The sequence below is a fragment of the Lissotriton vulgaris genome, chromosome 2_1 (assembly GCF_964263255.1).
Source record: "Lissotriton vulgaris chromosome 2_1, aLisVul1.2, whole genome shotgun sequence".
Taxonomy (NCBI): domain Eukaryota; kingdom Metazoa; phylum Chordata; class Amphibia; order Caudata; family Salamandridae; genus Lissotriton; species Lissotriton vulgaris.
Genome location: NC_141687.1, coordinates 955,690,627 through 955,705,234, shown reverse-complemented (window position 1 = coordinate 955,705,234; position 14,608 = coordinate 955,690,627). Strand labels below are relative to the sequence as shown.

Here is a 14,608-nt window from a genome sequence, read left to right as displayed (position 1 = left end):
TCATCCTCATCACCTTCCCCAGTGTCCACATCTGAATAAGTGGGTGAGACATCATGGCCACGTGGAGAAACAGGTTCCACAAGAACAGGGGCCGAAGTGGAATCCTTTTTCTTCTTTAGTGGAATTTTATAGGACTCCATTGGCTGTTCCGGGGCAATTTTCCGCTTATGAAGGGAAAGTCTGCCCGTTTCGGCATTGATAAATTGTTCTTGTTGTTCTTCCAACAAAGATTGTCGATGCTTTAAGGCAGGGACCACTGTCGTCGACTTCGGCACCGAGGACACCTTCTCGAGCACGTTGGTGGCCATTCTAGGGGCGAAAGCCTTCGGCGCCACTTTCGGCGGCAATGTGAAGTGAATGGGCGTCGACGCCTTCTGAGGTTTATCGACAGGCTTCGAAGGTGGAGGATCTTTTGGCCCGACACTGGAGGCCTTGTCCTTGATGCGCTTTAGGGAGTCCGCCACTTGCTTGGAGAAAGCGGCGGACGGTTGAGTCGACTCGCCAGAATCCTTCGAGGCACCACTAGAACGGGACTCGTGGGTCGGTCCGCTCTTGGCCTTGTCTTGTCGACGCGGAGTATCGAGAACCTTCGGATCACTGAGCCCTTTGTCGGTGTCGACCGTCTTCGGCGCCGATGTGTTCGGCTCGACTGCCTTGACCTTTGCCTTCGGCGTGCCAGACTTAGTCTCGACGCCCTTGAGCGGTTTCTTCGGGTCGATAACGGCCTTTTGCTTCGTCGGTGCCGACAGGTCCAAAGGCTTTGAGCCGACCAAAGCAATGCACACTTTTGGTTTCTATGGGAGCACCAGTGCTTTCACTTGCGTCGAGACCGGTGTCTTCACTTTCGGTTTCGATTTCGCAGGGTGCGGCTCCTTAGCAATGTCCGTAGCCGAGCCCGAAGGCGGGCCGTAGAACTCACTGGAAGATCTTGGGTAAGGCATAGTGGCGATCCCTCGACCTGAGCCTTTCGAAGCGTTTTGGCCCCAATGTCAGTTTGAGTTAGCTTCCATGGCCCCAAAGGCCCCGTCGTCGTCTCCTACCTCGTCGACGACTTCTTCCGCGTCGAGCATTTCAACATCCGCGTCGTAGTTGTAGTCGACCTCCGACGTGGGATTCGACAGGTTCTCACCAACTTCCCGGTCAGCTCCTTCATCATCCCCGGCATCGAATATGTCCACAGGCGCCGGTGCAGTCTGCTGAGCCTCCTGGCGCGCAGCGCGACGATGCAGACGAGTCTTCTTGGATCGAAAACGGGAACAAGCCATGCAGCTGGCTTCATCATGATCCGGTGGACGTCGAAATGGGGATACTTTGAGTTGCACACAGGACATCTCTTGAACGGACTCCGTTCCATGATGGTCCGTCGATTAGGTCTCTGGCCTTGACTGGGCCCTCAGCGTCGAAAGCACACGGCTCTCTGGAATCCGGCTCGGAACTGAGCTGGAAGAATCGGGCACCAAACGAAAGACTATACCGACGAAAAGCTAAAGGCCTATTGGCCTTAAGAAAGTTTTATATCGATTCCGACTAGAGTGAACCAATATACATCCGAACCCAATGGCGAAAAAAAACAATCTGAGGATGGAGTCGATGCCCATGCGCACTGTAGTCCAGGGGAGGAGCCACCTATCTTGTGATACTTCGAAGACTCTTCCAGGACAACAATGTGCGATCATCCGGACCCAACACTAGGCAGCGATCTATGCACAGATATGAATTCAGCAGCCCACATGCCTCGAACCTGACGAAAGCTTGTGCTGGCGATGTCCAATTCGCAGTCTATTGTTTCAGAGGCAACTCGCTCACCTTCTGATAAGATCGTCCGTGCCTTCTTTCGTCGGTCTTCTGGGATAATATTTATGAACTCCGCCATATCTGACCACATTTGTCGGTGATAACGGCCAATGATCGCCAAGGCATTAGCAGCCCTAATTAAAGCTGAAGCCATAGAAGAGAATTTCTTCCTCAAAAGATCCATACGATGCCCCTCCTTGTCTGGAGGAGTGGTAATTGGTGTTGCAGGACTTTTAGAACACCGTTGTGCAGCTTGAAATATTATAGAATCTGGCCTCGGATGGCCTATGAGGCAAGCTGGACTATTCTCTGAAGCTCTGTATTTTTTCTCTATTCGAGGCAACACCGCAGTTATGAATGCCGGAGTATTCATGATTTTCACCCCATTTTGCGAGATGTAATCAATGATGGGAATAGAGCGAATGACCTTCCTAGTATCTTCATTGAAGTAATGTAAAAATAGTCTGTTTGTTTGACCATAATAGGGAGCTGAAATCTAGTAGCTGCTCTCTGCATTAAATTATGAAATCCTCCGATAGCCTCTGGAGGAGAATCGGACGGCAAATGCGGAGACGGTGTCTCTATGACATAATCGTCTCATGGATCTGGAGCATCTGCCTGTTTAGGCAACTCTCCTTCCTCAACCTCCTCATCCGAGGAGGAAGTATCCTGTCCAGAGGCAGGAGGTTCTTGTGCAGGAACCGGAGTACTAGGTTGCGTAGGCTCTACTTGAACAGGACCTCTACTTGTGAAATTGGGCTCTGTATCGGAATCTGCTGCAGAGGAAATCTCTGATGATAATCCGCTAACATCGCCTGTAGGTCTTGTATAACTGCTGCAGGAAGATGAGACGTTTCCCTCTCACGATATTCCTGCCTGTGACGTGGAGCCATATTGCCCATGATAGTAATGTTCCTCTTGGTAATCCTCCTCGCCAGTGTCTTGACATTTAACATTAAGCTCTGAGCCACTCTGTACGGGTCCTCCTCCACCTCTTCCTCATAGTCCTCGTCCTCCATGTAACCTTCTAATAGGTAGGAATGTGGTAACATAGAAATTTTACTATAGTCCTGAAAAAGCCTTTCAATTGTCTATCTGGTAAACTCTTGTCGACTGGGGCATCGACGATGCTGAAATGTGAATAGTAGGAATGTCTCTCGTTGACGGTTCTGTCATTGAAAATGATAGAATCACAGGCACATTAGATGGTGCCGTCAATGATGTTGTCGTCGATGCCGCTCCCTTCAACGGTGTCGTCGTCGACGGTGCAGCTGGTATCTTCATCGACGGTTTCTTCGTCGACACTGCATCGTTGACTGGTATTGACGATGGTCTCATCTAAATAGAAATTCTCGTCAACGAGATAGGTGATAAGATAGCTGTCGTCGAGATAGTCGCCATCGACGATGGTGACGACGACATAACACATACTGTCGACGATGTAGTAAAAGTCATTGACGACACTGATTTTTTATGCTTTTTACTCACAGTTTCTGAATAGGATACTATTGGCATCTCTGTGAGTAAAGTAGAAAGAGGAGATGATGGTGGCTCAGAGGCGTGCTTAGAACTCCTCTCCTTATGAAGAGATTTCTCTTGGGAAGTTTTCTTCCCTCACCTGAAGAGCCTTCTTGGGATCTAGCTATCTTGCTAGATGTGGAAGCTCTGTCCTCTTCCTCAGCCGAAGGACGCTCTTTGGACTTGAGCCACAAAAGTAATCTTGCCTCTCATTCCCTCAGATTCTTGCTGGGAAAGGTACAGCAGATTTTACAATATTTAGCCTCATGTTTGGTGTAAAGGCAATAAAGACAATCTTCATGAAGATCATCAACATGGACACTCTTCTTCCTACTAGGTCCTGCAGGAGCCGAAGAGGCCTTTCTTGTCTGACATTCTTGCTTGAAGAGTAGAAAACTGAGTGGCACTCAGGGAGACTCCCTTCCACACGATGTGCAGTGAAAATCGGAAAACTGCTTCTATAGGGAGTGTTCCAGAGGGTGCTGATAGCAGATTGGTTGGAGCTGACTTTTGGTCCCTTTCCAATAAGGACGTAGATAGGTTACTAAGATATAGCCTTTGGCCTCTTTATTACTTATGGCACTACTTTTGTATTTTACTGTGGGACTTACATCTCGGCGACGGGGAATGATTGAGGCATGTGAATCTATGAAAGATACCCCAATACTGGATAACCTACACTGGGTACTCCTCAAATTTGCAGTCTGCAATCTTCTCTATATTAGAGTCCACATTCATGGGGTCCCTGTTCTGTTGTGGCTCACGAGCCCGGTATAAGTTGGCTAATGTAGATGTAGAATGGCTACAAACAGACAATTTTCGAAGGCAAAAAAGTTTGCTTTCAACAAAAACCGAGTAGCACTTTACAACTCCAATAGTGATATGGTGGCATAGCATGAAAATCCCGAAGACATTTACAGTGTAATAGGGGCAGAGTGGTTTCATTACAGCAGAGGAACCACTATAATCTGAATTCCCACCCCCACCCCCCAAATACACCACAAAAAAAGTAATTTAAGGGAGGGGGCAGATACTTAGTATGTGCAGGATGGCATGTCCAGATGAAAACCCCAACCTTGTACAAAGACAGCCATCTTAGGCAGCAAGTACCTGTGAAGTCCTATGTACTCCAGTAATCTTTTGATCAGATATACAAATGTGGAACCTTATCCTCCTCGCAGCACAGATACCGTTCAGTCACTACCAGCATTTGGCATGTTGTCCCAAACATGGTTAGGACCAAAGGCTAAGGGGTTATGTTGGTCATGGACCTGAATGATCTCTTTCAAGGGGACCAAAGAATAAGTTACTTACCTTCGGTAACAATGTACCTGTAGAACAAGTTACTTACCTTCGGTAACGATATATCTGTAAGAAACATTAGTTAGTATTAGATTCCTTACCTTAGAATATCCCCAGGCGTCAGTCTGGATCCGGAAACTTTTGCGTAGCAGTACCCCTGCACGTCGGTAGGCGTCGTCTGCAGGCGTCCCCTGCGGCTCCGCGTCCGTCGATGGCGTCGTGCGCCGTGATGACGTCGCTGGAGTATATAGACGCCGCCTCCGCGTGCTGACGTCAGTTCTTTGCACACAGCTTTTCCGCGCCAGAACACGCAGAGCCTGTTACAGCACCTGCCAGACGAATACAAAGAGGCAGCTGAGATGCTCATCCAAGAGGGGAAGCTCATATCAAATGCTTCTTTTAAATGTGCACTGGACGCGACAGACACCGCGGCCAGAGCTATTAACACTAGTGTCATGCTGAGACGACATGCCTGGCTCAGAATCTCAGGATTCAAGCCGGAGATACAGACCACCATTCTCAATCAGACAGTAAACCCTGATCATCTATTTGGCCCAGAGGTAGACCCCACATTGGAGAATATCAAAAAGGACACTGAAACTGCTAAGTCCATGGGGGCTCTGCAGTCCCAGCAGTTACGGGATGGTTCTTTTCGTCGCTCAAGCACTAGAGGTGTTTCCAGAGGCCAGCTCTCCCAAACCACACAGTACTATAAAGGCGGCATGCAGACCACATACACCGAACAGAGTCGAGGTGGATATCGTGGAAACCGCGCCAAGGCAGAGGTCGTGGAAACAACAACTCCAGATCCTCCGCCACTAACAAACAGTGACTCCTTGTCACTGCCCCCCGACCACGCAACACCTGTCAGGGGGAGACTTCAACAGTTCCTGCCAGTCTGGAAGTCCATCACCACAGACAGGTGGGACACACAGCTTATACAGTACGGTTATTGTCTGGAGTTAACATCCACTCCACCCAACATACCCCCAAGACACCGTCCTATGTCCGCCAAGCATTTGCACTTATAGCAGCAGAAGGTCCTCGTCATGCTGCAAAAAGGGGCAATCGAGCTCGTGCCTGTGAAAGAAAGAGGCACAGGAGTTTACTCACTGTACTTCTTAATACCAAAAAAGGACGGGTCCCTCAGACCCATACTGGACCTCAGACCCCTCAATCAGTACATCCTATCGGAGCACTTTCACATGCTGACCCTGCAGCAAGTCCTACCGTTGCTCAGTCAGGGGGATTTTCTCGCAACTTTAGATCTGAAGGATGCGTATTTTCATATTCCGCTACACCCGTCACACAAAAAATACCTCCGGTTTACCATCCACAACCAACATTACCAGTTCAAGGTTCTGCCTTTCGGGGTCACCACAGCACCCAGGATCATCACTCAGTCCCACCCTCTTCAATGTTTACATGAGTCCACTCGCTTCCATCGCGCGTCAACACAACCTCAACATCATCTCCTACGCGGACGATATCCAGCTGATCCTCTCCCTCACCAAAGACCCCAACACCGCCAAAACCAATCTTCACGAAGGCATGAAAGAAGTAGCCATATGGATGAAAGACAGCCGCCTTAAACTTAACTCAGACAAAACGGAAGTGCTCATCCTAGGATCAACCCCCTCTGCCTGGGACGACTCATGGTGGCCTTCGGATCTGGGCTCAGCACCCATACCCACGGACCACGCACGTAACCTTGGCTTCATCCTAGACTCTTCACTCTCGATGACCAATCAAGTCAACGCCGTCTCATCCTCCTGCTTCAATGTACTTCGTATGCTCCAAAAAATCTTCCACTGGATCCCCGCCGAGACAAAGACTGTCACCCACGCTCTGGTTACGAGTCGACTAGACTACGGAAACACCCTCTATGCCGGAATTACAGCCAAATTACAGAAAAAACTCCAGCGCATACTAAACGCATCAGCGAGACTCATTTTGGACATCCCTCGCCAAGATCACATTACCGGCCACCTGAAAGACCTCCACTGGATTCCTGTCAACAAGAGAATAACATTCCGTCTCCTCACCCACGCACACAAGGCCCTCTACAAACTAGGTCCCGAATGCCTCAACACTCGACTATCCTTCTACACACCCACCCGCCAACTGAGATCCTCCAATCAAGGCATCGCCGCAATCCCGCGTATCCAAAGATCCACCATGGGAGGTAGATCCTTCTCCTACTTGGCGGCCAAGACCTGGAACTCACTCCCCGCTCACCTCCGCCTTACACAATACCACACCTCCTTCAGAAAAGAACTTAAAACCTGGCTATTCGACATATAATGAACCCCATCCCCAAGCACCTTGAGACCCTCTGGGTGAGTAGTGCGCTATATAAATTCTTGAACTTGAACTTGAAAGTGCCTGGCGACGGTGGCGGCACACCTGAGGAGACAAAACATTCACGTCTACCCTTATCTGGACGACTGGCTCATCCTAGCAAAGTCGGCCCAGCAGTGTGCCGCCCAATTGTCCCACACCATTCACCTTCTTCACGATCTGGGATTCTCACTGAATTACCCAAAGTCCCACCTGCAACCCGCCCAAATACGGCAGTATCTGGGTGCGACGATAAACACTCTGGCAGCCACAGCACAGCCGAATTCAGTGAGGGTCAGCAGCATTCAATCGCTGATACAAAAATTCAGACCTCAACACTCGCTTCCAGCGTGAGTGTTCATGCAGTTGATAGGCATGATGGCCTCCTGCATCTCCATAGTCCCGCACGCGAGACTACATATGCGTCCGCTTCAGGAGTGCTTAGCACGTCAGTGGACTCAGCCTCATGGACAGTTGAAAGACCTAGTGTTGGTGATCGGTCGTGCATACAACTCTCTGCATTGGTGGAATCCACAAAACCTTTGCAAGGGACGACCATTCCAAGAGCCTGTGCCACAGATCATTCTGACGACGGACGCTTCACTCCAGGGATGGGGAGCACATGTACTCCACTACACTGTGCAGGGACTATGGACACCACAGCAAAGGAAGATGCACATCAATTTTCTAGAACTGATGGCGATCTTCATGGCAATGAAAGCCTTCAAAGTACATCTGTGCAACAAGGTCGTGTTGATCCGGACGGACAACATGACGGCCATGTACTACATTCAGAAACAGGGAGGAACACACTCTCCACAGTTGTCTCATCCGGCTCAGAGCATGTGGAAGTGGGCCATTCAGAGAAACATCTTCCTCATGGCAGAACACCTCCCAGGCAAGGACAATCAGATGGCGGACCTGCTCAGCAGGTACAGCCACCAGATGCACGAGTGGGAGATACATCCATCAGTACTCCACCCGTACTTCCAAAGGTGGGGTCATCCAGAGATAGACCTGTTCGCCACAAAGGAGAACGCAAAATGCCGAAGCTCTGCCGCCAGGTTTCCACACCCACAGTCGCAAGGCAATGCGATATGGATGAACTGGTCAGGCAAATTTGCGTATGCTTTTCCCCCAGCACCTCTAATTCTGCTGGTGGCACGCAAGCTGAAGCAGCACTCGATGACTCTCATCCAGGTTGCTCCGACGTGGGCTCGCCAACCATGGTACACCACGTTTCTGGAACTGTCCGTGGTACCGCATCAAAGGCTGCGCCTCACACCCAGGCTTTTGACGCAGAGCCATGGTGATATTCAGCATCCAGATCCGCAACAGCTCAACCTGGCGATCTGGCTCCTGAGGTCTTAGAGTTTGGCTACCTCAACTTACCTCCTGACTGTATGGACATCATCCGGGAGGCAAGGAAGCCCACCACCAGAGCATGCTATGCGGCGAAGTGGAAGCGGTTTGTCATTTATTGTGCAGACCACAACATTAACCCGCTGGATGCATCTATTCAAAACATCATTTGTTATCTCTTACATCTGTACAAATGTATTCTGGCCTATGCTTCCATTCGTATACATTTATCCGCAATGGCTGCTTATCTCCAAAACAGACAGCACCTCTCACTTTTCAGGGTGCCTGCCATTAAAGCCTTTCTGGAAGGACTCAAACGAGTCATTCCTCCGCGGACGCCACCAGCTCCCGAGTAGAACCTCAATGTGGTCCTCACCAGGCTGATGGGTCCCCCTTTTGAACCACTGCATTCCTGCGAGATTCAGTTCTTGACATGGAAAGTGGCTTTCCTTATAGCGATTACGTCGCTACGACGAGTTGGTGAACTCCAGGCACTAACTATCCAAGAGCCATTTATTCAGATTCATTCCAACAGGGTAGTGCTTCGCACTAACCCTAAATTCCTTCCTAAGGTAGTTTCTCAGTTCCATATCAACCAGACTATAGAACTACCTGTGTTCTTCCAAAATCCAGAGTCACTTGCGGAGAGGATGCTCCACACACTTGACGTCAAAAGAGCCCTAATGTACTACATTGATAGGACCAAGGATGTTCGGAAGACTAAACAACTATTTGTTGCCTTTGTGCCACAACACAAAGGTAACCCCATTTCCAAGGCTGGTATAGCCAGGTGGATCGTTAAATGTATTCAGATCTGCTATCAGAAAGCCAAGCGCACTCTCACCATTCCACCGCGGGCCCACTCCACCCGAAAGTTGGGGGCCTCCATGGCTTTCCTTGGAAGACATATGTAGAGCAGCCACATGGTCTACCACACACACATTTACAAAACATTACTGTGTTGATGTGCACTCCAAACAGCAGGCAGCTGTAGGGCAGGCTGTTCTAAAAACACTTTTCCAAACTGCTGCAGCTGGCACGGGCGGCCGCCGTTAATGGAGGGACTGTTATGTATTCTATGCACAGATATGAATTCAGCAGCCCACATGCCTCAAACCGAATATGCTACTTAACAGTATGCATCTGTTCTCGGCATGTAGGGCTGCTGACATTCATATCTCCCGCCCTCCTCCCCGGCGCCTGTAGCGGCTGCAGGATTCACACATACTTCTGGCATGGTCATCATTCACGTAGTTTCACTCCATCTTGGCCACAATGGCTAAAAACAATCTGAGGATGGAGTCGATGCCCATGCGCACTGTAGCCCAGGGGAGGAGCCACCTATCTCGTGATACTTCGAAGTCTCTTCCAGGACAACAATGTGCGATCATCCGGACCCAACACTAGGCGGCGATCTATGCACAGATATGAATGTCAGCAGCCCTACATGCCAAGAACAGATGCATACTGGTAAGTAGCATATTCGTTAGCAGGGACAGCTGATCTTCGGCGCCAAGGATGGCTTAAAGCAACTTCTTTTAGACCCGAAGTTCAGATGAAGATATTAGACATGGCCTATGATGGGGACTCACTGTTCGGGAAGCAAAAATGACAGACACCACAAAATCTTTAGGTACTCTACAGTAAAGGCACATACCTTTCAGAGGAGCCAGAGGGCGAGGATTATCTACATATCAGAGTGGCTATCAGTCGAATCAGGAATATCGACAATACCACCCTCAATACAGACAGTCATACAATCAGTCATCTTACCGTCAGTGATCGATGGCTGGTTTCTCTTGTCAGGGTGGCCGAAGCGTACACCGCAACAAGGCCATGGTTCTGGCAGAAAACAATGTGCTTTTCAGGGTGTCAGTCAACCTTACCCCCCTGCCAGTGGGTGCAAAGATTTCTGTTTATGCACAGCAGTGGCACAAGATCACTACAGATCGCTGGTTGCTAGACCCAGTCACCAAGGGTCATACACTAGAGTTTCTTCAGATACCACCTACCGCCCCTCCCAAACGTCCCCCCTCCCCTGCTTCTTTATTTATTGCGCAAAGAAGTCTTGATAATGCCCCTCAAGGAAGCGATAGAAAATGTTCCATACATGCAAAGAGGAACCGGTTTCTACTCTCGTTTCTTCCTAATTAAAAAGAAGTCCGGAGAATGGCGACCGATTCTGGATCCCCACAATCTCAACAAATTTATCAAAAAACATACATTCCAGATGGTAACACTTTCCGATATTCTAGGATGCTTAAACAAAGGGGATTTCATGACTCCACTGGACATGGAAGACGCATACTTTCATATCTCTACCCATCCAAAACATTGAAAATATTTGCGATTCACACTGGCTGACACCCACTATCAATTCAAGTTGCTACCATTTGGCCTAAAATCAGCGCATCGGTTTTTCATCAAGTGCTTAGCACTGGTAGCAGCGACTTTGCAATCCTGGGGGATCCAAGTTTTCCCATACCTCGACGATTGGCTGCTCAAAGGCTCGTCGTAGCAAGAAGCCAAAGTGGCTACAATAAATTGTCTCCGTCTGTTCAATTCTCTAGGGCTCTCTTTAAACAAGAAGAAATCAAGACATCCCAGATTTTGTATTACGACAGACGCTTCCATGGAAGGATGGGGAGGTCATCTGCTTTATTTACACATCCAGGGATGGTGGTCTCAGCTACAGAAACAGCAGCACATCAACAGCCTGGAACTTAAGGCCATTTTCTTGTCTCTACAGGCTTCCTTCCAAGGATAGCAGGTTCCTCAGTGCTGCTCCGTACCGACCATATGACCAGCATGTATTACATAAACAAGGAGTAACAAGCTCCATAATGCTTTCCCAGGAAGCGCAAGAATTCTGGGAATGGACAATGTTTCACGGAAAAACCTTGAAGGCCGAGCATGTCCAGGGTCTACACAATACACTAGCGTACTCGCTAAGCAGATCTCTATCCAGCTGCCACGAGTGGGAATTAGAACAATGTCAAGTAAACAAGATCTTTCAGACATGTGGCAAACCAGCTCTAGATCTGTTTGCGTCACAAGAAAACAATTAATGCCGATATTATGCCAGCAGGTTCTGTCAACCGAGGTCAAGGTTAAATGCCCTTTCAATGAGATGGTCCGGGATCTATGCTTACACTTTTCCACCCTTTCCATTAATCCCCAGAGTGCTCAAGAAATTGAAACTGGGAGGCTGCTGCCTAATTCCGATTGCACCCCATTGGCCCATACAGTATTGGTTCCAGGAAATTCTTCTGTTGTCACAAGACAAACCCATTCGCCTGCATACGACTCCGACCATGCTATCACGGAACTGTGGTCAGGTAGTCCATCCAGATCCACAATACCTGCATTTGCACGCATTGCTCTAGAATTTAAGGATCTCAATATCTCACAGGACTGTCGGGACATACTGTGCAAATCTCGTGCTGAAACCACTATCAAGACGTATCATTTAAAATGGAAAAGATTTTGTTGTTGGTGTGAAAAAAAAATTCATCCAGTCCAAGCTCCTGCTGAACAGATTTTACCTTACTTACTCTCACTGGCCAAGTCTGGACTCACTTTCTTGTCAGTCAAGGTTCACCTGGCTGCCATTTCCAGGTACAGGAAATCTCTGCAGTTTCCTTCCTTATGTTCGTCTTCTCCTATTAAACAATTCATGAAAGGACTTTTTCGCACTTTCCCTCCTGTGCTCTCAACTCCTCCGACGTGGGAGCTCAGTGTGGTGTTAGCACAACTGATGAGACAACCATTCGAACCAATCCAAGAGGCAGATCTCAAGTATCTCACATGGAAGGTGGCCCTCTTACTGGCTCTCACTTCTGCAAGAAGGGTTAGTGAGATTTAGGCTTTGACGATCAGGGAACCATTCTTGCGTTTTACACAGAAGTATGTGATCCTGCGAACAAATCCGAAGTTCATTCCAAAGGTTCCCATACAATTTCACTTGAACAAACCAGTTATGCTACACATTTTCTTCCTGAATCCCTCTACTCCAGCTGAGAGGACTCATTAGATGTAAAACGATGTTTGAAGTTTTATCGTCAGAGGACAAAACATATTAGAAAAACGGATCGATGGTTGGTGGCCTATGGTCAAGGGAAACCAGGAACTGCTGTAACAAAGATTACAATAGCCAGATGGGTCGCATCAGCTATTCACTTCTGCCACGAAAAGGGAAACAAAGCTCTCAGGGTGAAAGCTAAAGCACACTCCGCCAGGACTGTTGCGGCAGCTACAGCTTTGTTTGCTGGAGTTACGTTGGACAAGATATGCCGTGCTGCGAAATGGAAGAATGTCCACACGTTCACAAAACACTACTGCCTCCAATCTGCACAAAAGGAGGATGCAGCGGTTGAACAAGTTGTTACGCCATCTCTTTCAATAAGGTCAGATTCTTTACATTCCTTTAAAGCTTGTCTATTATCAGTTTTCTTTACTATTGCACTGATGACAATGTTCATGCTTTTATGTTTGTCAATTTATATCTTTCTCATGCGGATATCCACTGTATGGTTATTGCTTTTATGTTTTGTTACAATGTTTCAAAAGGGTGGATTTATATTGGGAGTATTAAATGGTAAGTCTCCCACCATCTGCAAACGACAGTACAGTTTCGGTACAGCTTGCTATTCTTATTCAGGCATGTGAATCTATGAAAGATAACCCAATACTGGATAAGAAAACAAGTTACTTACCTGTAACTACAGTTATCCAGTATTGATATCTTTCATAGATTCACGGGCTCCCACCCTCCTCCCTGTGGAACCAGTTCTCAGTGATTTTAGGGATATTTACTTTCCACTTCTGCTTGGAAAATCTGAGGAGAACAGCTGTTGGGAGTGTTCTAGAAGGTAGTGATTGGTTGGAGCTGACTTTTGGTCCTTTTCCTATAAGGACGTAGATAGGTTACTAAGCTATAGCCGTTGTCCTCTTTTGGCCTATTTATTACTTAGGGCACTACTTTTGTATTTTACCGTGGGACACCCATCTTGGCGACAGGGAATGATTCAGGCATGTGAATCTATGAAAGATACCAATACTGGATAACTGTAGTTACAGGTAAGTTACTTGTTTTCTTCCCATGATTGGTCAAAGTGGAACAAATGTGGGGAATGCCAGTCTCTTTCCCCGCCCGTTTTTGATCGTTTTCCATTGCTTGTATTGGATGTCCAGCTAGGCCATAGCATCTTGTGCATGGTTATAGTGTGCCAATTCTATTTCCATATGGTTTAGATGTTTAGGTGAGCCAAGTTGTGCAGTGTTATACTGACAAGATAAATTAATTTGTGGCCTATGTTTTTTTCCCTTCTTAAATGCTTTCTATCATAAAGAGAGAGTGCTAGTCACTTCCCGCTTTCTGTATTCATTTGTTTTTCTTTGCTGTCATAATAAAATGTTGAATTTACTACTTGTTTTTGATTCACACAATAGACATGAGCACCTAGGCATCCTTTCCCATTTGTTTAAAGTATTTGAAATGCAATTTTTACTATGTATGCCATTTAAGCTCACCAATTATTACACAAACTTAATCTTCTATCTCCTTTTCACAACACTGTTCTGAGGGAACACAACTCTGCTAAAGCAATTTTTCAGCAATTTGACCTTAAACCCACCTTACTGCATTGTTGTAGGCCTAAATGTTTCTTCGTAATGGGAGCAACAGTCTCCCAACTGGTAAACTGACTAGACCTGTTGGCTTTGCCTAAGTTTATTCATTACTAAGTTTAATTGTGTCAAGTGAACAAACCACCTGTGTTGCTCAGTTCACCAGATTTCAGGCAAGTTATTATTCAAATCCTGGTTTACAGCATTAGTAATCTTTTCTTCCAAATTTTAGAGAAATTGGCGGTTGGCAAAAGGAAACGTGCTGTGGAAGATGAGAGCCAATCTGCAATGGAAATGGCTGAGAATACAGACAACCCTCTAAGATGCCCTGTCCGACTCTACGAGTTTTACCTTTCAAAGTGGTAGGTTTTTCACAGATTTTAAAATAGTTGGGTTTCATTAGTGTTTTACTGAGCTGCTAGAATGTCATTATAAAACTAGCGTCTTGGAATTTGATCCTTCAAAGATTTGCATGCTTTAATCAAATGATTTCAAATGCCCTTAATCCAACAACAGTGTTTAGGATCACATCCACCTCATATAAAACAACTTTCACTTCAACCAATGTAAGTGGAAATGCTGAGCGTTCTACTTCCCCTAGAGTCTACATCTCTAATTTCTACCTCACGTGTGTGAGGGAATCCTTGGGAAGGGCTCTGCTCTG

The 14,608-nt window shown here is 47.3% G+C and overlaps 1 protein-coding gene across 9 annotated transcripts in view; it reads left to right on the top strand.

Annotated features, from left to right (window-relative positions):
- The window catches only part of ZMYM4 (zinc finger MYM-type containing 4), a 1,284,131-nt gene that overhangs the window by 1,248,265 nt on the left and 21,258 nt on the right, over positions 1 to 14,608 (top strand). For all 9 annotated transcript variants that reach the window (XM_086956525.1, XM_086956522.1, XM_086956517.1 and 6 more), the window contains one exon: positions 14,177 to 14,306. In XM_086956525.1, coding sequence (XP_086812651.1) covers positions 14,177 to 14,306 — 130 coding nt within the window. The remainder of the gene's footprint in view (positions 1 to 14,176; positions 14,307 to 14,608) is intronic.